Source organism: Nannospalax galili, unplaced genomic scaffold (assembly GCF_000622305.1).
Source record: "Nannospalax galili isolate Female #2095 unplaced genomic scaffold, S.galili_v1.0 scaffold162, whole genome shotgun sequence".
NCBI lineage: Eukaryota > Metazoa > Chordata > Mammalia > Rodentia > Spalacidae > Nannospalax > Nannospalax galili.
In genome coordinates this window covers 1,081,848-1,105,190 of record NW_008350388.1, presented here as the reverse complement: position 1 = coordinate 1,105,190, position 23,343 = coordinate 1,081,848, and the positions used below count along the sequence as shown (strand labels likewise).

Genomic DNA, 23,343 nt, shown 5'->3' with positions numbered 1-23,343 from the left:
TTTCAGCCTGAGCATTCTGCAATATTTCTAACTCTTTTCTGAATTCATTCAGAAGTTTTTCCCTATCTTCTTTCAGTTCTTTGATTTCTTTGTGTGTTCTTTAAATTCACTGAATACTTTTATCATGTTTAAATTGTTCTTTTGAGTTCCATGTCCTGCATTATCTCTAGGGAGTTCTCATTTACTCCTCTAGAGGACTGTTGGTATTTCTTGGGGATATGTTATTTTGGTTTTATTATTTTTCATGTTATTTTTTCACTGTGATTTTGACATGTGGATTTCTTTTGTAGTTTCTGATTCTTGTGTGAGACTCAAGCCTTCAAGTTTAGGTCTGCTTCTTTTCATGAACTTTGTGTCTTTGTGGTTTTCTTTTTGGGCATGAAAAGCTGGTTCATCTAAGCTTCCGGTTCTCTGTTTTGATTTTATATTGGAGTGGCCAGATTGCTTTTGTCTTCAGCAGTTCCCACAGAGGCCAAATCAGATGAGGATCAGATGCTCACAGGATTTCTCCTAAGGTCTGAATCCCTCCAGGAAAGAGTTTAGCCTCAGGAATTTGGGCTTGGACTGGCCTGGGAGCCTGGCCCAGGAAAGATGCTGGTCCAGGGCAGCTGGTGGCCATGCCACCCAGAGATGCAAAGGCAGATGGAGGCGGGAAGCAGCCCCAAGGACTCCTGGGGACTGCACTGAGGAGCTGTGTTGGTCTTGATGCAAAGCATCAGGAAGAGGAAAGGTCATCCCCAGTGTCTGGAAAGAGGCTGGCCAGGTGGTCCAGGCCCAGGGAGGCAGAGGGAGGTGAGGCAGGTCCATGCTCAGAAGCAGTGCTCCTGGGGACCAGAGAAGGCACTGAGTTAGTCTGGATGAAAGGGATCAGGAAGCAGTAGTGGTTCCCAAGGTGTCTGGGGCCCCAAGACAAGGAATGGGACAGGACCCAAACTAAGAGGAGAGATTGGTCGGGGAGATGGGAGGGTGAACGAGGCTGGGGGAGTCAAGGCGCGGAGGGCTCAATGGGCTTACCCTGGAGAGAGGCCTGTGGGTTGGAGAGAGTTGTATGTATTTTTTGCTTGCATATATGTAAGTGCACCCATGTCATGAGGTGGCCATGGAGATCAGAAGGCGGCGCTGGATTTCGTAAGTTGGGTTACGGATGGTTGTTAGCCATCATGTAGGTGCGTGTGGGAACCAAACCTGGGCCCTCTGAAAATGCAGCTTTTCCTCTTGTAACCACTGAAACATCTCTCCAACCCCTATTTTTATTCGTTGAGTTCTTTGTATATTCTAGATCTTAATCCACTGTCTGATGCATAGCTGGTAAAGATTTTTTCCCATTCTGTAGGCTGTCCATTCATTTAGCAGTTTCCTTTGTTCTACAGAAGCTTTTTAATTTCATAAGGTCCCGTTTGTCATTTGTTGGCCTTATTTCCTTAGTGACTAGAATCCTTTTCAGGAAGTTCTTTTACGTATGCCTGTATCTTGGAACGGTTTTTCATATTTTTTTCCTCTAGCAGTTTCAGAATTTCAGGTCTGAGGTTGAGGTCCATGATCCATTTGATGTTGATTTTTTTTGTGCAGGGTGAGTGTTCTGTTCATGTCTGTAGCTGTGATAAAACACCCTGATCAAAAGCAATATGGGGAGGAAAGCATTTTTTGTGGCTTAAATTCCAGGTTACAATCAAGGCAGGAACTCTGGCAGCCACTCATCTCAGGTTGCCTTTGACTCCCTTGTTTAATTTAGCTGTTTTTGTTCTCGTTCATTTCTTTTTATATTACTATTTTTATTTTATGTGTATGAGTATATTTCCTGCATGTAGGTAGGTGCACCCATGTTGTGCAGTGCCTGCAGAGGTCAGAAGGGAGTATTGGATGCCCTGAAACTGGAGCTACAGATGGTTGTTAGCTGCCATGTGGGTGCTGGGACTCAAACCCAGGTCCTCTGTAAGAGCAGTTGGTGCTCTTAACTGCTGAGCCATCTCTCCAGCCTCCTTATTCATTTCTTTGAACATATTTATAATCATCCTTTTGAATTCTTTGTCTGGGATTTCATCTAGGTCATTCTACTTTGGGGTCATTACTCTGGGATTGATAGTTTTTGGAGGAGACCAATTGTCTTGGTTTTCCATGTTACTTGGGTCTTTGAGTTGAGTCTTGCTTATCAGTAGCCAAATCATTAGGTTTTGTTTGCTTACTTAAGGTTAACGTTCTTCTTTCATTGTGAGTGTTTACAGTGTTCTAGAGGTAGACTAGATTGTAATGTTTGAGATGACATTTTCCTCTGTTAGGCAGGTGTTAAGGGTATGAATATCAATGACCAGTTTTCCCCTAAGAGTAAATACCAACAGCATCACTAGACACTACCCAGGGGTAGACCCCTGATTGTGGGTTCCATCTGATGCTGCTAGTGTTCTTTCCTAGTTCCTAGACTCCGTCTTGACCCTGGGATTTCCTCTGCCATGGGTGTTCTCTCCCCTGTCATCTCTGTTTCTGAGTGTTGTTATGGTCCAGTATCTGGCTTTTGTTCCAGCCCTGGCCCCATCTCTGGATCTGTATCAGGCTCTGGTTCTGGCTCTGCCTTGATCTCGCAAAGTAGGTCTGCAAGTGGGTTCCTAGTTGTTGGAACGAGTTTCTTTCACAGCTGTGGTGAGAGTGCATTCAGACTGGTGCTTTATGTTTGCTCTATTGGACTGGTCTTGACTGGTCTAGGTGCTGCATGTAGCACAGTTGTGGAGACTTTCAGTGCTAATTGGTGGGTGTGGTGACAAACTATCCTAGCTCAGCTTGATGCAACAAGTCTGGGAAGGCCCTGATGGCTGTTGGGTCTGATTCCTGACCTCGGGATAGGTCCACAGGGCAGGCAGGGACAGCTGCTGGGTCTAGCGTGCAGTGCCTGCTCTCAGAGTCTGATCTCGCAAGGTATGGGTATGGGCAGACTGGGAAGCCCCTTGCTATGTTCTTGATTGTTTTTATTGTATATGTGTTGGGTTGAATATACAACTCTAATTCCTGAAAGGATAAGAACGAGATTACCAAATTTTGTGATTTAAGTTTTTTAGCGCCCCCCCCAACAGAAGAATGTTTTTATCTTTTTAAAAATTTTTTTTTTTTTTTTTTTTTTTTTTTTTTTTTTTTTTTTTTCGGTCAGTGCTAAAGGCTAGATGATTGTTTTACATATATATTGTGATGATAGTATGTATAGTCTTTTGGACTGATAGGTTTAGTTTGAGAATCGTACTCTAAAATAGAATAACAAGATCAATGTTAGAAAGATAGGTGAAGAGCAAAGTATATGTCATATGTAAAGGGTTCTTACCAGAGGAAGCAATGATGTAGTGGGTAGATTCCACTGATGGCTGTGAATGTTTCTATTCTAGTAAGTTTGTACTTTATATAAATAGCAATTTAGAAAAAGTCATTAACACTGATTCAATTAGAAATTGAACCTTGATTTCCAAGAGGCTGTAAATATGCTGGGTATTATCTTCTTAGTATATATCTAGTCACTGAATAAGATGAATTGGATAGGGCTAGGGCTTTGACTTGGGAGATAGGCCTAGGATCTGCAGTGAGGCAGTAGAGAGGGCCCTGTGGCTCCAAGGCGTGCGTTCATACACTCCATGGAAACGACCCAAGTGTGCTGACATTTCAGTCTTTCCATGCCTATACTCCAGACACAGACGTGTCCACAGGTGCCTACTGAGAATTAGGGGTACACTTAAGCAGGTGACACCTAATGCTTAGTTTGCCTCCTGTTTTAGCATGTTCTGATTTGCCCGGGGTCTCTGTGAGCAAGTGGTGGTGTGTGTTAACCTGCTGAGCCATGGAGTGGAACAGGAATATGGTGGGGATGTCTCAGACGATGAGGTGGATTTTGGTGGCAGTGTTGGTGAATTTGTGAAGTTCTATCCATAGGCTCTCTGAGTGTGACTTAAGCCTGGAGCAGGAGGTGGGGGTGATCACCAGACCCTGCCCAAATTTTAACCCTATAAGGAAATTTTGAAGCCAGCATTCTTTAGTCGGCCTTCATAAATCCATTTGGTTCCGTTTGGACTCTGTCTACAATTGTGTATCAGGGGAATAATTGTGGAAGGAAAAATGGGGCCATTTCCATCACAAAGATAAACAAACTGAGGAAACTTCTCATTCAAACTCTAGCTACTATGTTGTGTGGGCAGTCCTCATGTTATCTGTGTGGTCCCAAACAGAACCAGGCCTAGCACTGTCAGTTCCTGGTACAGGGTGTTTTTCTCTGAAGAAGAAAAGGAATCATAGACTACAGGATAATGACCCTCAGATAACTCCAGGCAAAGAATCGCTGATCTGTACCCTCTGCAGAGTGCTGGCTGTGTCCTGTTCCGAGCTGCTGGTGTGCGTTGCACCGCAGCAGTCACTGCTCTTTCTGCGTTTCTCCTGGTAGAAAATTTAGGACACAGAAACATGTCTCCTCAATGCAAATTGAACCTACCCATGTCTGTCTTCCCTTTGCTGCATTGACACTGCACTGCAGAGGATTTAGCATTTTCTCCATGGCCAGGCTGGGAGCTGTCTGTTTGTCTCATTGACTTTGGACTCCTGTCATGGAGCAGTTTGTTGTTCTTCCTGCAGAATCTTCAGACAATACAGTCCTTTTGTTTTCAGAAGTAATCGCGGGGTTCCAGTCTGTCCACATGGCATCTGAGCACTTGGAATGTGGCTGAGAAATGGAATTTGTACCATAAAACATTTTTAAATATAGTATCAGATGTGTCTCCTGTAGCACACTTTTTTTTTCATTACAACTGTATTTCACTTTGAGCTAATAGCTAAGCTGAGATGTGGTCTAAGTGTAAAATACACTGGATTTTAAAGACAGTGTGAGAATTTTGGAGTTGATACATGTTACAGTGCTAACTTTTTCGATATGTTGGGCTAACTGTATATCTCTGTTAGCTTTTTCTCCATAATCACAGAATTCCTGTCTAGACTTTCACAAGGTCAAGCCAGTTAGCATTCCAGCATGGGTTGGGAGGGGCTCCGAGGTCCCCCCACCAACTAAAGAGCTATTGGCCATTGATGGCTAGAGGGCATGAGAAGTTAGTTTTCCTCAGGGGTGTGACTCCTGGTAGACTGACCCTGTTCGCTGGATGGCTTTACACCTGGGCATTTGGATATACTAATTGTGTATTCAGTGAGCTATTTAAAGAAAGAAGAAGAGGGCATGAAATTAGGAAAGGGACATGGGTGGGTATTGGAGAAGTTGGAGGGAGATGTTGGGGTGGATATGATCAAAATACACTATATGTATGAAATTCTTTTTTTATTACTTTTATATGTATGACTATCTTGCCTACCTGTGTGTAAATGCACCTGTGTCTTGCAGTGCATGTGGAGGTCAGAAGAGGGCATTGGATCCCTTGGAACTAAAGTTACAGATGGTTGTTAGCTACAGTGTGGGTGCTGGGAATCAAACCCAGGTCCTCTGCAAGAGCAGCCAGTGCTCTTAATTGCTGAGCCATCTCTTCAGCCCCCATATGTATGAAATTCTTAAAGAATAAATAAGTGTTTAGAAAAGCAAAACTTGAGGGAAGGTTTATTTGCATTTTCAGAGGTTTTGGTCCATGGTCCTTGACTCTCTGGCTTTGTGCTAGGAGCCACAGAGTAGGGAGGATGGATGGGGACCAGGTGTAACCTTCAAAAGCATGCTCCATTGACCTGCTTCCTCCAGCTAGGCTCTGCCTCCTTAGTTTCCAGAGCTGCCTAAGCTAATGCCACTAGCTGGGAGCTAAGTGTTCCACACATGAAATTATAGGAATGTTTCACATTCACTCCACAATTATTAACAAAATTACTTCATTTTTCATTTTTACTTGTTTATCCTGGCTACTTTCTTCATGTATGATTTGAAATCTTGCTTGATGCTCTTTGTGTTCCTCCAGGAGGATGGCCTCTCACCCCTTGACCATTGACATTGGGCAGATAACTCTTCGTGATGGGATCAGTCTTGTTCCCTGTAGGCCATTCAGCAGCGTTGCATCCCTGGCCTGCCTGTGGCAGATCAGCCTCCCACCCCATGCAGAAGTGCCTTTTCATGCTGTCCCTGATGCAGTGTCTGCCAGAAACCCTTCTGAGGTGAAAGGAATCCCTTTTAAGACCCTTGTTGGACTCTCTTGGAAGATAAGCTGTTAGGTCAACCATCCTAACATCCTCTGGCACCAGAAGTAATAGTCCTACTGTCTTGGGTAGTATGCAGTAAACAAAAGCCTTTATGAAAGAGATAATGTCTGCCTGCTTATAGACTGTAAAATTCCAAAGTTGATTCAAACACTTCTACCCTGTGATAGACACTGTACTAGGTAGCCATTGTAGCAGTTGATAAAACCTAACTACCTAGGGATTTGCTTGCTGATTGAATAACAAAGTCACAAGTAAACAAGACACTAGATTGGTGTCATGTGATCAGTGCTGTCAAAGGTGAAAGAGACAGGTGCATGAAGGGTGGTTATACCGTCACTCCAAGTACCTTTCTCTAGCCCTGCTGACTGTCCTCTGGCCTCCAACTTTTTCTCTTCCAGAGTGTACATTTTCTTCACCATTGATTATAATAAATGTCTTCCAGACACTTTTCCTAACCTCTGATAAGTTCTCCTACATAGCAGTGTTAAGAGTTCTGTTGGAAAATGGCACCAGATCTGGGTCCAGTCTGAGTGGCCCTTGGGGCTGGCCTGGTTGCACGCCTCCATGTGCAGTCTGCCATTGCACCAGTGCTTTTGACAGCCTCATCAGCCTTAGATCATGGTCAGCAACTCTGAGGTCATTGCTAAGCCATGACTCCTGCATAGCTTACATTCCTGTAGGCCAGTGTTTCTTTGCAGTTTCTCATGTGTTCATTGCAGTGCGGGCTGAGCAAGGTTTGTGCCTGACTCTGTTTCCCACAAGGAAACAGCAGTGTTTATGACAGTTGTTTACCATTCAAACTTCCTTTCATCTCTACTTTTGCTTATATTTGGAATAGAAAATTAATGTTGCAGATAATTTGGCTTCCTCATAAATGAGTAACAATCACATTTATATTTTAAAAAAAACACAAAATTGTGTATATAGGAATAGTAGAGGACATTTCCAGGTAGGAAGCCTCTGATAATTCTAAACCGTTAGTAATTACCAAACCTGAAGTCCCTTATCTTCTGTCTTCAAGACATGCCCCCAGGAATCAGTGTGCTAGTGCACACTTGTAATCCCAGCCCTTGAGAGGCAGAAGCAGGAAGATGGAGAATGTGGAGCCACAGTGTTCAAAGTCAGCCTGGGCTACACAGCAAGACTCAAAGACGGATGCCTCCAAGACATTTGTTGGTTTTTCTTGCCTCTGCTCTCACCTGCTGTCAGAAGAGTAGGACATAGCTTTGTATTTAATGTAAGCGTTGGCTGTATTTATTCAGCCTCTATGATCAGGATCACAGTTTCCAAGCTATGTTACACTTCAGATTGTCTAATAAACAGGGAAAACTGGAGCTGTGTACATGGCTGGCCCTATTATACACACACGGCAGACAGTGTCAGGGGCTCTCTATGTCTCTGGGCTCTGTTATTCCTGTCACAGAGATTGGTCATCCCATTGAGTGGGGAATGTGGCTTAAATACCATCTGTGGCCACTGCTCCAGCAGATTGGCTAGCTGACAAATCTGCCAAATGAGCAGTGTGTGTTACCTGCAAGGAGGAACCATGTCACTATGTCGGCTTTTAAATAGCATTTACTTTAAAACTGAAAATTTCATTACCTTTTATAATTCAAGTTAGTTTTAACATAGGAGTTCTTAAGAATAAGATATGTTGAGTATTTTGATTCTTATTGGTTGTTTGGTAATTTTTTGGTTTTGTTCTTTGAGACAGAATCTCATTATTCGTAATTCTCGTGCCTCTGCCTCCCTGATGCTGGGATTATAGACATGCACCAGTAATTTGACATGAGTGTATTTCAGTAGAAAACTGGCATCCCTTGTAACCACAACTACCTGTGAAAAGAATGAGCTGTGATCACCACTGTATTTTAAAAGTGGTGCTGGGCACTCCTCGCCCTCCCCTCCAGTGTGGCTGCTGTTCTAACTGGAAAAGGCTTGGCCCCCAGAGCCCACAAGGCCTGGCATCAGTACACCTGGGCTGCAAGCCACAGACCCTCTTCCATTGACAGTACTGTCCCTCTGGTTGTTTCTAGAGCTCTGCAGAGGCTTTGAAGATGTTCCTTCTTTTGAGGCTAACATCTGTAAAGAGTCTTCCAATATACAGGCTGGGCATGGTGACATATATCTTTAATCCCAGCACTCGGGAGGCAGAGACAGGCAAGATCTCTGTGAGATCAAGGCCAACCTGATCTCCATAGTGAGTTCTAGGCCCATTCATGTTTTAGGTAAACCCTGTCTCAAAAACCCACTCACCCCCCACCCCCCAAAAAGATTCTTCCAGTATATATGGAGTGGCTGCATTTCTTCCCGTGTCAGTATTCTGGGGAAGTTTGAATGTATAATGTGGGGCCCTTGTTTTACCTTGGCTTTGGTAATTTATTTGAATTTTCCTATTTAATTTCCTAAAAAGCTATAAACTTGATGGTGGCATTTTGTCTCCAGCACTTAGCTAAAGCGTGATAGTTTGTTAGATCACAGGGCGGCCAATAGGTGTTGCATCAGACAACAGGGTCAGATGTACCAGCATGTGAAAGAACACATGGAGGTTCTCTAGAAGGGGAGGGATCCAGCTGGACCCCCGAGGACCAAGAAAGATAAGAGGAATTGTGATAATCAGGGTGCTGAAGACAAATGACCTATGTATTTGCCCTGAAACTTCAGAGGTCAGAACAGCAGTGAACAGGTACAGCTCTGCCCTCCTTCTCATACTGCACATCTTTGCAGTGTCTCTGTACATATGTGCCTACCATCACAGATCAGTGACAGAATGCTCTCCTTTTCAGTGTCAAGAGAATTAAGATGAACTGCTCTTCTCTTCTCTTTTCAGAACGAGCTTGCCTTCTCCCATGTTTTCTAGAAATGACTTCAGTATCTGGAGCATCCTCAGAAAATGTATTGGAATGGTAAGTCAGCTGGCCATCTTTTCCCAGTACCAAGGAGCTACATGTTTAATTGCATATTCTTGGAAGGGGAATCCTTAAAAGTTTGCATGGAAGCTAGGCATAGCAGTGGTCAGAATACCCATGAGAGTCAAAAATCTCAAGAGTGTTTTGTTTTGTTTTGTTTTGTTTTTGAGCTAGGGTCTCCCTGAGCATGTTGCTTTCCTGTATAAAATCAGGACAATAACTTGTGATTTTTTAAAATTATTTTTATATGTATGAGTGTTTTGCCTGCATGTATGTAAGTACACCCATGTCGTTCAATGCCCTTGGAGATCAGAAGAGGGCATCAGGTTCCCTTGGAACTGGAGTTACTGATGGTTGTTAGCTGCCACGTGTGTGTTGCCAGTGCTCTTAACTGTTGGACCATCTCTGTAGTCCCAATAGCTTGTAATTTAGAGATGAATGGAAGCAATTCAATAAAATAGCTAGATATCTCCTGGTTTAGCATAGGGCTCAATAAATAGTCTTTATCAACGATAACCACAGCCTAGAGTTAAAGTGGGCTCTGTGTCTTTTTCAGTCATATTAGGATTCAAGACAAAGCAAATGTATCTGACAAATATATACCTAAATAAGATGATAATGTTGCAGTCTCTCATTAGACCTAGATCTAATTATAAGTCACTTATTACTGACTTTAATAGTCTATTTAGAACTGAAAATTCAAAACAAAAATTGTTTTCTGCAGAGTCAATATATTTCAGACCCTTAATAAACATGCTTATGTTTGTGTTCTGACATGCAGTCATATGTGTATCTGTATCTAAAATTAAAAGCAGTTTCACAAGAGAATGCTATCATTACCTTGGTTTTATGTTAAAACAATACTGATCCAGTATATTAAATTGATTTCATAATTTGCTGATGCACCAAATCCCATGGTTTGAACAACACTGTGCTAAGTCTGTGTAGGATGTGTATTACATCTGCTTTAAGACTGTGTGGGTCGGGTGCACTTACCTACATGCAGGCAATACACTCATACACATAAAATAAATAATAAATAAAATAATTTTTTTGAAAAAAAGACTGTGGGCAAAGGCGTTTGTATGAACGTGTCAGGTATGGCTTGTTTTTTCTGGGCATTGTGGGAAATGCTGTTTTCTGAGTGTCCCTTGTCTGAACCCACCTCCTGCCATCTCCTGTCTCACCAGGTGTCAGGTGGTGTTATTGTGCCTTAAATTTGTTTGTGGAGGTGGCCAATAATATTTATGCCTTTGGCAAGCTCCTGCGTAAATTGGGACTACCTGTGCTTTTAAAAGTTAGAAATAATTGGTATATTGGATCGTGCTTGCCATTGCTTGAAAGACGTTTTATTTCTCCAGAACATGGTCAGGATTTTATTTTTAGGTACAGAGCTATTTGCAAATAAATACTTATGCCAAATCATAAATAAAATAAAGCACATAAAACCAGCTGTGTGTGTTGAAGGCTCCATGGTATGTTTTGTATGTAGATCATACTGATTACCAGTGTGGAGAGCTACACAGGAAGTATTATCTTTGGAGATGACTCTACTAAAGTTTATGAAACCAGTGTTCTAGAAGATTTACTAATGTGAGTTGAAATGAAGTCCTCCAGCATTTGAAAATATTGCTCTTTGGGTGCTCTCTGTAAAAGTATTGTCTTTCTTAGGCAGCAGAAATAATCAAAAAGTGTAAGTGCTGGACAAGAGAGACTTGAAAATAAGGTATCTTGGCAGAGGAATGTGTTTGGCCACAGTAAAAGTAGTAATTTTTTGTAGCAGCTCCTCTAATACATACATCTTTCACCCCTCCTCATTTCTTGTTCATAATTCTGGTACAGTTGGTGTCAGTAGGAGTTTCAGAAGCCGTGTGCGCACCTTCAGCCCTCACAGTTTTCCCTTAGCTATGTCTTTGCCATGTCTTAATTTGATAAAAAGATGGTTGGTTGGTTGGTCAGTCGGTCGATCTCTCAGAATGTAGCCTTGACTGACTTTGAACTCTGTGCTCCTGCCTCAGCCTCCCAAGTGTTGTGATTACAGGCATTTGCTACCATGCCTGGCTAAGTTTTAAAAGTGGCAGAGGAAATGTGACTTTTAGTTCCGTCCATCCTGATCACACTGACCCAGTTGGCTTGAGGGGCACAGCAGGTCAGAGTGACAGTGTGCTAGCTGTCCCCAGGCCTCACTATTCAGCACCAAGTTGAGGTTCTCTCCTAGTTGATGGCATGTATGGTGTCATTGAAAAAATGACTTTTAAAACTCAAAGGAGATGCTTATGTGCTAGGGACAGCCAGGGTCTAATTTTGTAATCAGGAAAGAAAGTCCCCATTTCTTCAGGCACTCATCACTCTATACCTCAGTGACTGGACCTCTCTCTACAACATGGCTCACTATCTCCCCTCCCCACGCCTCAGTGCATCATATTTTGCTTTGTTTCCAAAAGGCATACAGAATCTCTCATTTTTCATATCCATGCTACCCTTCCTTTCCTCTCCCATTCTGTTTTGGACAGGGTTATGTTACCAAATGTTGGATTATACTCCATGAAATAAACACTTTATGTAACTAGAATTTGATCTAAATCTCTTCGTTATTAAAGCTTTCATTAACAAGTGCTCAGCTTCTCAGCACTGATACAGCTCTGGTTCCCTTGGAGCCTTTGTTCCATTGTCCTTTGCCAATGGACTAAGCCTACAACCCCCTTCTGTTCTCTCTGGTTTCAGAGGCTTTGTCAGCAGGCCCATCTGTGGGTTCAGCTGTAAGAGTTCCTGCTTATAGTTTATGCAAACCAGCACCAGGGCCCAGGAGAGTCGGAACTGTCATGCTCAGGGATCTGCCCATGTCAACCCTGTGCATGTTCACATATCTTGCAATAACGGGATCTTGATGCTGACTTCCTGTAAGAAATGACAAAAGTCTGGTCTATGATGAATGCTAGCTTCTAAAAATGAAAGTGCTCTCTCTGGTACTCTGGAAGGTACCAGTGGAATCCATGTACCACAGAGATTTGCTTGCTGTCAGCAAGCAAACTGCTTTTTTTTTTTTTTTGAATACTTAAAAAAAAGTGTAGTTCCATTTTCCTTTTTTACTTTGTACTTCTATTCCTTATTTCCCACTGAAGTTAAATTACATTGAACTAGCTGGACGTGATGGCACACACCTTTAATCCCAGCACTTGGGAGGCAGAGGCAGACAGATCCCTGTGAGTTCAAGGCCAGCCTGGTCTACATCATGAGTTAGGTCAGCTGGGACTACAGGGAGACCCAAAAAGACTCAAAAAGACCAAAAAAAAAAAAAATTACATTGAACTAACTTTTATCTCTGAAGGAATTTTATTGATTATCCTATATTTCACTGTCACAATAGTCACAATATATATAATGAGTATTCATAAAGTGATACAGCAATAGGTTTTAATGCTAAAAGTTTGTGTCATTGTTTTTCTAAATATTAGTATATGGGCAGTACAATTACAGGCATTATTATATTTATGAAATACTAACATAAAATGTAAAATATTATTTGTGTATCTATAAAACAGCCTTGTTCCTGTTAGATTTATACATCTGAGATAGCCATTACCTCCTGCAAGAATGAGACTGAATTTTCAGGAACTGTTATATTATTTTAATAGATGTGAAGATTGAAAACCCTTTGCACATTAATGGACAGATGGGAGTAGGAGTCTGTGGGATTTTAAATATCTAGTATTGTCATTCAGTTCTTTGGCCCTTCCCAGCTACATACCAAAAATCAGACTGTATTATCAAAAGTAATTTGTTATAATATATAAGCTGACAAATCAGTTAGGACTTGCTTTATTGTTATTACAAACAAAACTTTGGAAAACCGTAGCCTATGGAGTATGTGTTCCCATTCTTGGCAGCCTCCTGGTGTCTGGGAAATGTCACAGAGCAGCTGTCCTGGGCTCCCACATCTGCACCTCTCTCTGTCCTTCGACCTGTTGGTGTCTATACTTCAGAAGGGATTCAAAAAACTTGACTTTTTGTTTTCCCTAAAGCATATTTTGCCAATATAAAATTTTTTGATAAAATGCTTTTGTGTTGCCATGGGCTCTGAAAATAGGCATTACTTCCCTGCCTCTGAGATGAGATGCCTGGTTTGAACAGCTTAAGCAGTGATTTGTTTTAGCTTTCAGTTTCAGAGGTTTGAAAAAGACTGCCTAGACCCATGAGATGAGGCAGAATGTCACCATGGTCGGAGGGGGTGGGCAGAGGAGGTGCTTACTCATGGCAGCCAGAAAGGATAGCAAGGATCCAAGATGCCCCTCAAAGGACAGCCCCACTCCCTGCTTCCTCCAGCTGGCCCCATAACCCATCCATGCTGCCATCAGGCTTTGACTCTGTCAGTGAAGCCAGACTTTTATGTTCCAGACACTTCTGGGCAATTGGAACCATGTGCCACTGACCAAGCCTCCAATAGAGGCACTTTAACAAACCTCATCCCTCAACACTGAGTATTTTCTGCACTCGTATGATGTAGATGGACTACCACAAAACAGAGGTCCAGACCTCAGGTCCAGATGCACATCCAGCTCAGAGTGACTGTTAGGAGGGATATGATGCTGTTTTTAGACTGAGATGACCATATTAGTATATGGCAGTGTGACAGCAGTCCCCTATTCTGAATCTAATCTTGGCAGATACAGAGCTAGAGAAAATTGGAAACTGTGCCAAGCCTGGTATGTCATAAATACTGACTTGAGACAGAAGAAGTAAGGTAGTTGAACAGTGTTTGGCATCTCCACCATCTTAAAGTACAATGATCTGAAATCAAAATATCTTCAAGGACAACTGGCCAGAAGACACTTTCTGGTGTGACACACATTCCTTAGCTGAAGGAGGGTGGGGCAGGGCATGAAGCCCAGCATGGATCAGCAGCAGTACCTTGAGTGAAAGAGGCTGACCTGATGTGGCCTTCCAGACCTTCCTTGATACGGAGCTCTTGAGGCTTTTACACTTCTGGACAAGAAATTTTTACAGTAATGGAGGGTGAAGGGAGGAGTAGCGGTGAGCAGAGCAGGCAGTACAGGGTCTCAGCCCAGGTGTGGTCCAGACTTGCCAGAGCTGGAGAGCGCCTGTGGGGGGTGGACTGTCTGGAACACATACCCTGTGAGGACAGATGAGTTGGTGCTTGCAGTCAGGGCTTCCCTCAGCTGTCTACGTTCCTTCCTAGCAGTGGCTCAGCCTGTGTTGATACCTGTACTCATACCCCCTCCAGCTCACACCCCCTCTGCTCACACCCCCTCTAGCTCACACCCCCTCTGCTCACACCCCCTGCAGTAATTGCTTTAGGTTCGTTCTTTTTCCTTGTTGCTTTTCTCGTGTTTTCTTTCCTGTTGTTCTGTAGATTGTACTGAATCTCCTCAGTACAGTTCCTTTAACACTCAAACACATGCCACTTTCCTGCTTCACACTTTGTGTCTGGATGCAAGTCTTCCACCTGTGCCTTTCTCATGTGCCCTTCGGTGTGGTTTGTGATGGCCTAGGCTAGGCAGCTGCTGCAGATACCAAAAGGCAGTCTGTTTTCAAAGGGAATGCCTTTGATGTCAGAGCATTACTGCTGGGGCACAATCAGGTATTCAGATGGTAAGAACTTCTTTCTCAATAAGCTATCAGATGCATGAAAGACATCTTGACTTTCATGGTGAGGGTGAGGGACTAGTGACTGACTCTAGATGAGAATGTGTAAGGCTGGTCATTGCTGTAGCCTTCATAGTTATGGGAAGCAAAGATGTCATAGAGGAAGGATCCAGGGCCAGCTTCATCTTGCAGAAAACATCGCCTAAGGAACAGCCAAGATTGCCAGCAGTACCTGACTGTGAGTGAAGATCCCAGAAGTCCACAGAGTGCTCAGGTCACAGTTCTTGAGTGGCTGCCCAAGCAACAAGGTAGACAGAGTCAGCCTGACACCCAAGTTGACTTTCTCTTGATAACCCACATCTTAACTATTCACACATTTGAACATTAAGATATGGCAGGCTTTACGTTTAGAAAACATTTTCCACTTTGAGCTCAAACGGGGCCTGGCTTTCTTGTTGTCTCAGTGCTAGGATGAAGAAATGGTCTTCCTGCCGTTTGTCTTCTCAGTTTGTCAGCTGGTGAGCAACTGCAATTGGAGGTTTCCTCAGTTACATCACTGGTTGCTATTAATTTACATGGATAAATTTAAACTTTGCTTTTAACTGGGTCGCAAGGTAGAGCTGCCTGGCATAAGTATTTCATCTTTCCATCTGACTGCAGCTCAGTAATAAAAGTATTCCTGCTAATGCCTTACGTTTCTTCCTGAAGTTTCACCTTCAGAAAGTGTATCATTTTCCTGTTACAAATACGCTAACTTGTTGTATGCAATATCTCAGGACATTGCATACATAAAACAACCAGCTTTTTTGGATTAGTGGGAGCCACGGTATGTCTAAACTTTCAAAAGGACTGGGAGGGAAGGGGAGAAAGCATACTTTGGGTCACTGTTTTTATTACCCACTTCGGAAACTATAAGTTTTGACAACTAAGATAATTCCAAGATTATTTTTAATTAATTACAGACAGTAGAGAAAATCAATTTGCCAGGCAGTTGATGTGCTTTAAAATATCATGTTGTTCTCTTTAAGGGATCAAAGTTGTTTTCATGGCACCTGGACTTGTAGGACTTTCTTTTTCTCCAGTTTTCTGTCCCTCTCATTTTCTGTTATTTGGCCCAGATGTTTGCCTTCCCATTTCCTTTTTTTTTATTGGGGGGGGGGCATATGTGTGTGAGTGTAGTTGTCCTCAGGGTCCAGATGACAGCATCAGATGTCTTGAACTATGAGTTACAGGTGGTTATGAGCCACCTGACATGAGTGTTATGAACCAAAGTCTGGTCCTGTGGAAGAGCATTACACTTAACTGCTGAGCCATCTCTCCATCCCCATGCTTTTCTATTTTCTTGAGCATTTATATTCTGAGTTACTGTAATAAATAAAGGTATGCTAAAATTATTATGGGAGTTTTTGGTTAATTGAAACATAAACATGCGCATTAAACTGGTGACAAACTCCGGAGTGTCTTGGAGACTTCTGGCAGCACTCGTGATCTTTTGCTCCTATCGCAGGTAAAACCTGGCCATCCAGTACTGGGCAGCCAGGTGGCTTAGTAGTCACCCCTGTTCCTTTCTGCTGCTTTTGACTTTCCGTGAAGGGACGCAAAACTCTGCTTTTGAGAGTTGACAAAGGAAGTTCCCAAGCCAGGAGTCTTGAGAAAACCATCAAGTCCCCAGGGAAGGTACTCTTATTCTACCTGATCCGCTACAGCCGGGGCAGTGCACACACACTAAGATCAGCACCCCAGCACATACATCTGTTTCCTCAGAGTCTTTAGTCCCTGTATCGGTTTTTGTTTTTGTCCTTGTTTCATTTTTTGAGACAGGGTTTCCCTGTAGTCCCAGCTGGCCTGAGATTCACTATGTAGGCCAGGCTGGCCTCCGTCTCACAGAGATCTGCCTGCCTCTGCCTCTTAGTGCTGGATTAAAGGTGTGCACCCCCATGCCCCTCACCCTTGTGTGTTTTTAAAGAAAAAAGAAAAAAATTATAGTTAAACTTAAGGAAAAGCTATTCTTCATTCTTTTAATAAGTAAGTCTTAAATTCCTTTACAATAGATCTGTTATAATACAGGAAGAGAGTTGACTTGAAGTGGCAAGTCCTTATCTGATACAGTCCAGGGTCAGCAGTCACTAGGTACCAATGGGTTAGGAGTGGATCACCCTGTGCCCTTGGTGTGTGGATCCTTCAAGGTAACTTGACCAACACCCTTCCCTCACTCTCTGCTGTTTAACCTCCTAGCCCATCAGCTAGGTTGCTATCTGGGCAGCATCCCTACAGCTCAGCTGGCCCAGCACAGGTGGTCCTGGCCCCTGACACCTTGGTTCCATGCAGTGGAGGACATGAAATCTTGCATCCATGACTGGTAATGATGGTAATAGCCAGCGTTTATTGTTCACTTAGTGTGTCCTGGCCCAATTGTGAGTGTTTTATGCGAATTTTATAATACTCATGTAATGTTTCCAGCCCTATGAGGTATGTTGTGACTTTATTCTTTTGGAAGAGAGTCAGTCTTACTCATGGCCACACAAGAGAAAGGTTAGGGCTAGGGCCTGTGGTGGGGAGTTTTATCTTGAAAGTCATTTTTCCCTTTGTTTTTCAATTATTGGAAATACATATAGTTTACCACCTTAAATTTATTTTAAGTGTGTGTGTGTGAGTGAATGTGCATGTGTGTGAGTCTGTGAGCATGTGCAGAGGCCAGAAGAAGGTATTGGGTACCCTCCTCCTTTGAGACAGGGTCTCAGCCCTGAACCTGGAGCTCTAATTTTCTCAGTTAAGCCCAGCAAGCCCTAGAAATCCTCCTGTCTTCCTTTCACCCCCACACCCCACCCCTTGGAGCCTGGGTTATGGACATTTGCTGGGACACCTGGCTTGATTTGTAGGTGCTGAGATCTAAACTCCAGTCCTCATGATTTCTGGGCAAGCACTCTCTCCACTGTTGAGCTGTCTCCAGCCCACTTAACCATTTTTGTCCAACTTTTTCAAAGGTTTGTTTGTGTGTGAGCTGGAGTTGTCCCTCAGAGCTGGAGTATTTGCAGGACTTTCAGCTTGTTACATGGTGACTGGGATCCAAACTCCAGCACTCCTGGCTTAGTAGCACACACTCAGCACAGCTTTAGGTTCACATAAAAATGGAAAGTGCATAGAGTTCTTAACGACCCTTCCCCCATTTCCACACACCTGCACAGCCTGTCCCTGGTCAGCATCCCTCACTAGAGGGACACATCTGGTACAGTTGATGCATGTACTTGGATGCACCATTATCCCCCAGCCCAGAGTTCACATTTGGGTACATACCTGGTGGCTTTATTCTCATATCATGGTGTGTCCCCCATAGTATCTGATCATTTCTGCTACCTATATGACCCCCTGGGCTCCACTTACATACCTCTAACCCTCTCAACAGCAAGTAACCAGTGGTTCCTTACTGCCTTCCTAGTTTTCCCTTTTCCAGAATGGCACGTATTTGGAATTGTGCAGTTGTAGTTTTTTCGGATTGGCGTCTTTCATTTCGTAGCACGTACTTAAGTTTCTTTCTTGTCTTTTCAGACTCTGATTTGCTCTTTTATTTTCAGTCCTGAATAACATTCCCAAACTAACGTCCTTTCCCACTTGCATTGCCATGTTACCTGTCCAGCATCATTGAACAGACCCTTGCCTCCAAGGAGCTAGTGGTATGGTGAAGAAGGCAGGGGAAGCACAGTGCCTTATGCCAGCTGCTTGAGAAATCATGAACTCAGGCTATGGGAATGCACACATGCACTCGGGACACAGGTGCCTGCAGTGTGACCTCTCCTTGAGGTGGGGAAGAGACTAGCAAGGTGCAAGATGCTGTTACTTTCACCAGGAATTATTATACTCAGCATGAGAAATACATTGCTGTAGATTGATATGAGCAGGGTCCCAAGAGCTTGTAGAAGTCTATTTCCATATGGTCGTACACTTCCTCCCTGGCTCTTACAATCTATCCGTCTCCTCTTCTACAATGGTTCCTGAGCCCTGGGTGGGTGAAGTTTAATACAGGAGTCCTGTCTAAGCACCAGCATTCAGTAGACTGTTGATCTCTACACTTTGTCTATTTTGTGACTTTTTGTGTTCCTGGTCCTCTGTTGCATGAGGGAACTTCGTTAATGAGAACTGACTGAGAGATTCATTAGTGACCTCTTTACCCCTGTTCTATGTTCCATGAGCTTTAGGTGTAGAGGTTACATTGTAGCTGTGTCACTTAGGCTTGGGTGCTTCATAGACATTGTGTGTGACCAGTTGTGGTATGTGGTAATAGCATACACAAGTCCCATGCAAACTCATGCAGACAAAAACCTAGCATAGAACTGGGGCTGGGGAAATGGACACCAGACTCCAATCTTAGCCGACGAAATATTGGCAACTGATTACTGCTAGGTGAGGAAGAGGTGATTTTGCTAAAGCAAGGGACTCTAGATAAGCTGACTAGACCTCAGTTGATGAACTTGCACTGAGGAAGTTTTGGGAACTGTAACTTGACACAGTAGGTCTTAATACACATGACAGAATCTATAAAATCGAGTTGGGGGTGGGGGCTATGGGAGGGTGCCATTGAGGACGGGGGTATAAAGATGAGAATGAGATGCTCTGATTGAAATGCACCCCTCCCAGAAAAGAAAAAACTTAACACAAGAAAATAAAATCAGAATAGTAAGACAATTTGGAAAAAAAATTAATACATGGGGCTGGAGAGATGGCTCAGCGGTTAAGAGCACTGACTGCTCTTGCAGAGGACCCAGGTTCGATTGCCAGCACCCACATGGCCGCTACAAACCGTCCTTAATTCCAGTTCCAGGGGAATCCGAAGACCTCTTCTGACCTTGCAGCATTGCACGACACAGGTGCACTCACACATATGCAGGCACTACACTCATACACATAAAATAAAAAATAAATAAATAGAAGGGGGGAAGGTAAATCAACAAAAACTAATTCTGTTCGAAAATGCCATACTGAACCTTAATGCTATGTATGCTAACTAAAATATTTAAAATAAATAAATAAATAAATAAACGCTAATTAGTACTCAAAGACTAGGTAAGTCATGTAACACGATCACACTCTTAAGGTTCAAGCAACAGACTGACATGTCCCAGGAGTCTGAAGGACAAAGTGGTGAGTGCTGGGATGCCTGAGGAAGAAAGACTGGGGCTGGGCATCTGTTAGGGAAGCTACGTGAAGAGAGCCGAGCCCTCCAGGGTAGGAATGGCTACAGTGAAGCTCTGTCCAGGGCCTGAGACATCATAGTGCTTAGTTTAATACCTGTTGAATGACAGTGAACATGATTGAACAAGTTGGAAGTACCCATCTTTCAGTACCTTGATGCTGCAAGTTCTGGCTCCTGCAGCATCAGTGGAAGCATGGGCTGACAAAGCCCTGTAGAAGAGATTTTGCTTCATAGTGATGTAAACATTTTAACTGAGCGTGTCTTTTTTTTTTTTTTTTAGTCTTTTGGAAACAGGGTTTTCCTGCAGCCCCAGCTAGCCTGGACTCACTGTGGAGACCAGCTGGCCTCTATCACACTGCCTTTGCTTCCTGAGTACTGGGACTAGAGATGTCGCACCTCCATGTCCAGTTTGTTTTTGTTTTTTTGAGACAAGGTCTTAATATGCAGCCTAGAACTCACTATATAGACCAGGATCTTAGAGATCCACCTGCCTCTGCCTCCCAAGTGCTGGGACTAAAGGATCCACCACACCCAGCTAATCGAGCATATCTTTGACCTAGTCTTTCCACTTAAAGAAATCTACTTTAAGCCAAATAGGCCTATGTTATGGAAAGTTCATGATCAAATACTTCATGGAATGTATGCATTTTAAATTTAGTAATATGTATAACAATTACTAATATGTCCAGAAGTGGTCTGAGTTTTTTGTAAATATCTATCTTGTGACAATGCTTTGTGTTAAATGCTATTAGCATCGTCATGTTGATGAAGAAACTAACAGAGTTAAGACATGGTGAAGCCAAGACTTACATGGAATGGTCTTAACATTATCATATCCAGTGATTGCAAAGAGCTCGATAAATACCATGTATGCCTTAACATGTGTGCACTGCCCCCAGCAGTGAAAGTATATGGAGCAATTCACAGAGCTGCTGCCTGACCTAAGAAGCAAAATTCTCCTGTCCAAAAGAACATCTGTGTTTCTCCAAGATAAAGACACCTATTAACAATCTCTCTAATCAGCCTCATTCTTTTCCATCCCTCTTACAAGCTCCTCTGTGTTGTACATATGTAGTAGATCCATCTGTACCATATATGTGAATACATATACATCTATTCTGAACTTTGCTGGTACATTACCTTTGGGACAGGGATAGGAAAAGTAGAGGAAGAGACATTTCAGGTTTTACTTGGTGTATGTGTGTAGTATATGCACATATCTGTGTATGGATGCGTGCTCCTTTAAAGTCTTGGATGTGGGTTTGGGAGGGATAGAGATAGATTACTGGGGATAAGAAGTTTATGAGAAGAGTTATTAATGCCAGGGATAGACAGGTGACAGCATGGCAGGGGCTCTGAGAAGAGTTCAGTCCCCAGCTCCAGAGACACGTTGAGGCTCTAGAGAGGAATCCGGACACATGTGAACAGAAATGGTGTTCCCCTATAGCTGTCTGGGGTAAAGATGGGAGTGGTTTCACAGCAGAAGCCTGTAGCTAGACTCTCCAATTCCCAGGCAGGAAGCAGGGTAGGGAGTAGGAAGTAGAATGTGTGGCCAATCCCAGCACTTGAAAATCTGAACTAGAGATTCACAGACTGTGCTTAGTAGGATACCTGTCAGTGGGGAGGGAAAGTGCTGCTGCAGATACTGTGACTTAACGCCAGAAGATGTTGGTAGGTCCTGTCCTATCATTCTTCACATTATTCCCCTGAGGCAAGGTCTCTCAGTGAATCTGGAGTTGAGACTGGAGGCCAGCAAGCCCCAGTGATCCCCTTCTTTCTGCTCCCCACAGCACTGAGGTTACAGGTGTGTGCATGACCATGTCTGGCCTTTTACATAGGTGCTGGAGGTTTGAACTCGGGCCCTCATGCTTGTGCAGCAAGTACTCTTAGAAACTGCCATCTCTAGCCCCATATTTCACTTTTTTTAGACCAAAAGAATTATTATGTATTCTTCTAGTTACTGCTTTAAGTAAAAAAAAAAAAAAAAAAAAAAAAAATTTTTTTTTTTTTTTTTTTTTTGGTCTTTTTGAGACAGGGTCTCCCTGTAGCCCCAGCTGTCATGGAACTCACTATGTAGAGTAAAAAATATTTTTAAGTAGAAGGAGCCTTAATTAAAACAAGCCTCGAGCTCCAGCTTCCATGACTTATCCCAACAGTGAATCTGTGAGTTTAATAAGATCTTGAGCTGTGCGTAGTTGAGCCTTTTCTTTCTCCTTTTAGATTTCTTTCCTTCCCCATCTCCCTGGTGAGGCTGCAGTAAGTCTAACATTCTCTTTAATATTAAGGTTGAACTGCTGCTTGTCTGTTCGGCAAAATTTTATGGCAGTGAAAGAGCTTTCTAAACTGCAATTGGTAACAGGTTTATGAAGGCTATGTTTAATTTTTGTTGGGGACCCCTGTTGTGAAGTAGTAGTCTCTCCATGTCCAGACAGCAGGCGTGGGCCGCTACTTAGCGGCGGCAGGTGAGTAGTTTCCAGCTGAAATGGATTGGAAGCTGGGAGAGAATTGAAAAGTTAAAGGCTAGACCAGGTCAGCAGAACTGGTAGCTCTGTAATGTAGTGTAAGTCTTCTGAGAGAAGCTGACTCTGGACCCTTCTCATGGGTACAGCCCTTTCTCCAGCTGCTGCCTCAGTGTGTCCTCTGGATATGCAGTGGCCCACTTGTTAGGATGGATCTTGTTTGTCCAGTCAGTCCTCTTGCATAAGATCCAAGGCAACCCAAGCAAATGGCACCCTTGGGGTCCTTATCTAGTGCTAAGGAACCTCCCCTTTTCTGAAGAGGAGCCCAAAAGAAAGACTGGTTATCTCTTACAGATCCCAAAACCATGGCTCAGGCTGGCTGTGAACTCCTTCTGTGGCCCAGGCAAGCCTCCTGCCTCAACCTTCCAGGGATGTGTGTCATTCAAGGATGTGACCATGGACTTTAGTCAGGAGGAATGGCAGCACCTAAACTCTAAAGGAACCTCCCCTTTTCTGAAGAGGAGCCCAAAAGAAAGACTGGTTATCTCTTACAGATCCCAAAACCATGGCTCAGGCTGGCTGTGAACTCCTTCTGTGGCCCAGGCAAGCCTCCTGCCTCAACCTTCCAGGGATGTGTGTCATTCAAGGATGTGACCATGGACTTTAGTCAGGAGGAATGGCAGCACCTAAACTCTACTCAGAAGACTCTGTACACTGATGTGATGCTGGAAAACTATGGCAATCTCATCTCTGTGGGGTGTGACATGACTAAACCTGATGTGATCCTCAGATTGGAACGAGGGGAAGAGCCTTGGACACCATTTGCAGGTCATGCCTGCCTAGAAGAAAACTGGAAATCTGAAGGCTTTTTAATGAAATTCAAGGAGCACCAAGATAAATACTCCAGTTCATTGGTATACATTAGCCACAAAAAAATGACTAACGAGAAGAGTAATATATATGAAAAGACATTTACTCTAGTGAAAAAGCCTGTTACCTCAAAAGATCTACCCCCTGAATATGATACTCACAGAAAGAT

The 23,343-nt window shown here is 43.3% G+C and overlaps 1 protein-coding gene across 11 annotated transcripts in view; it reads left to right on the top strand.

Moving 5' to 3' along the window:
- Nucleotides 1-23,343, top strand: part of Osbpl1a (oxysterol binding protein like 1A) — a 262,262-nt gene that overhangs the window by 220,811 nt on the left and 18,108 nt on the right. For 10 of the 11 annotated variants that reach the window (XM_029570707.1, XM_008847622.3, XM_008847624.2 and 7 more), the window contains one exon: nt 8,975-9,050. The exons of the other annotated variant lie outside the window; for it this stretch is intronic. In XM_029570707.1, coding sequence (XP_029426567.1) covers nt 8,975-9,050 — 76 coding nt within the window. The remainder of the gene's footprint in view (nt 1-8,974; nt 9,051-23,343) is intronic. 11 annotated transcript variants of the gene reach the window in all.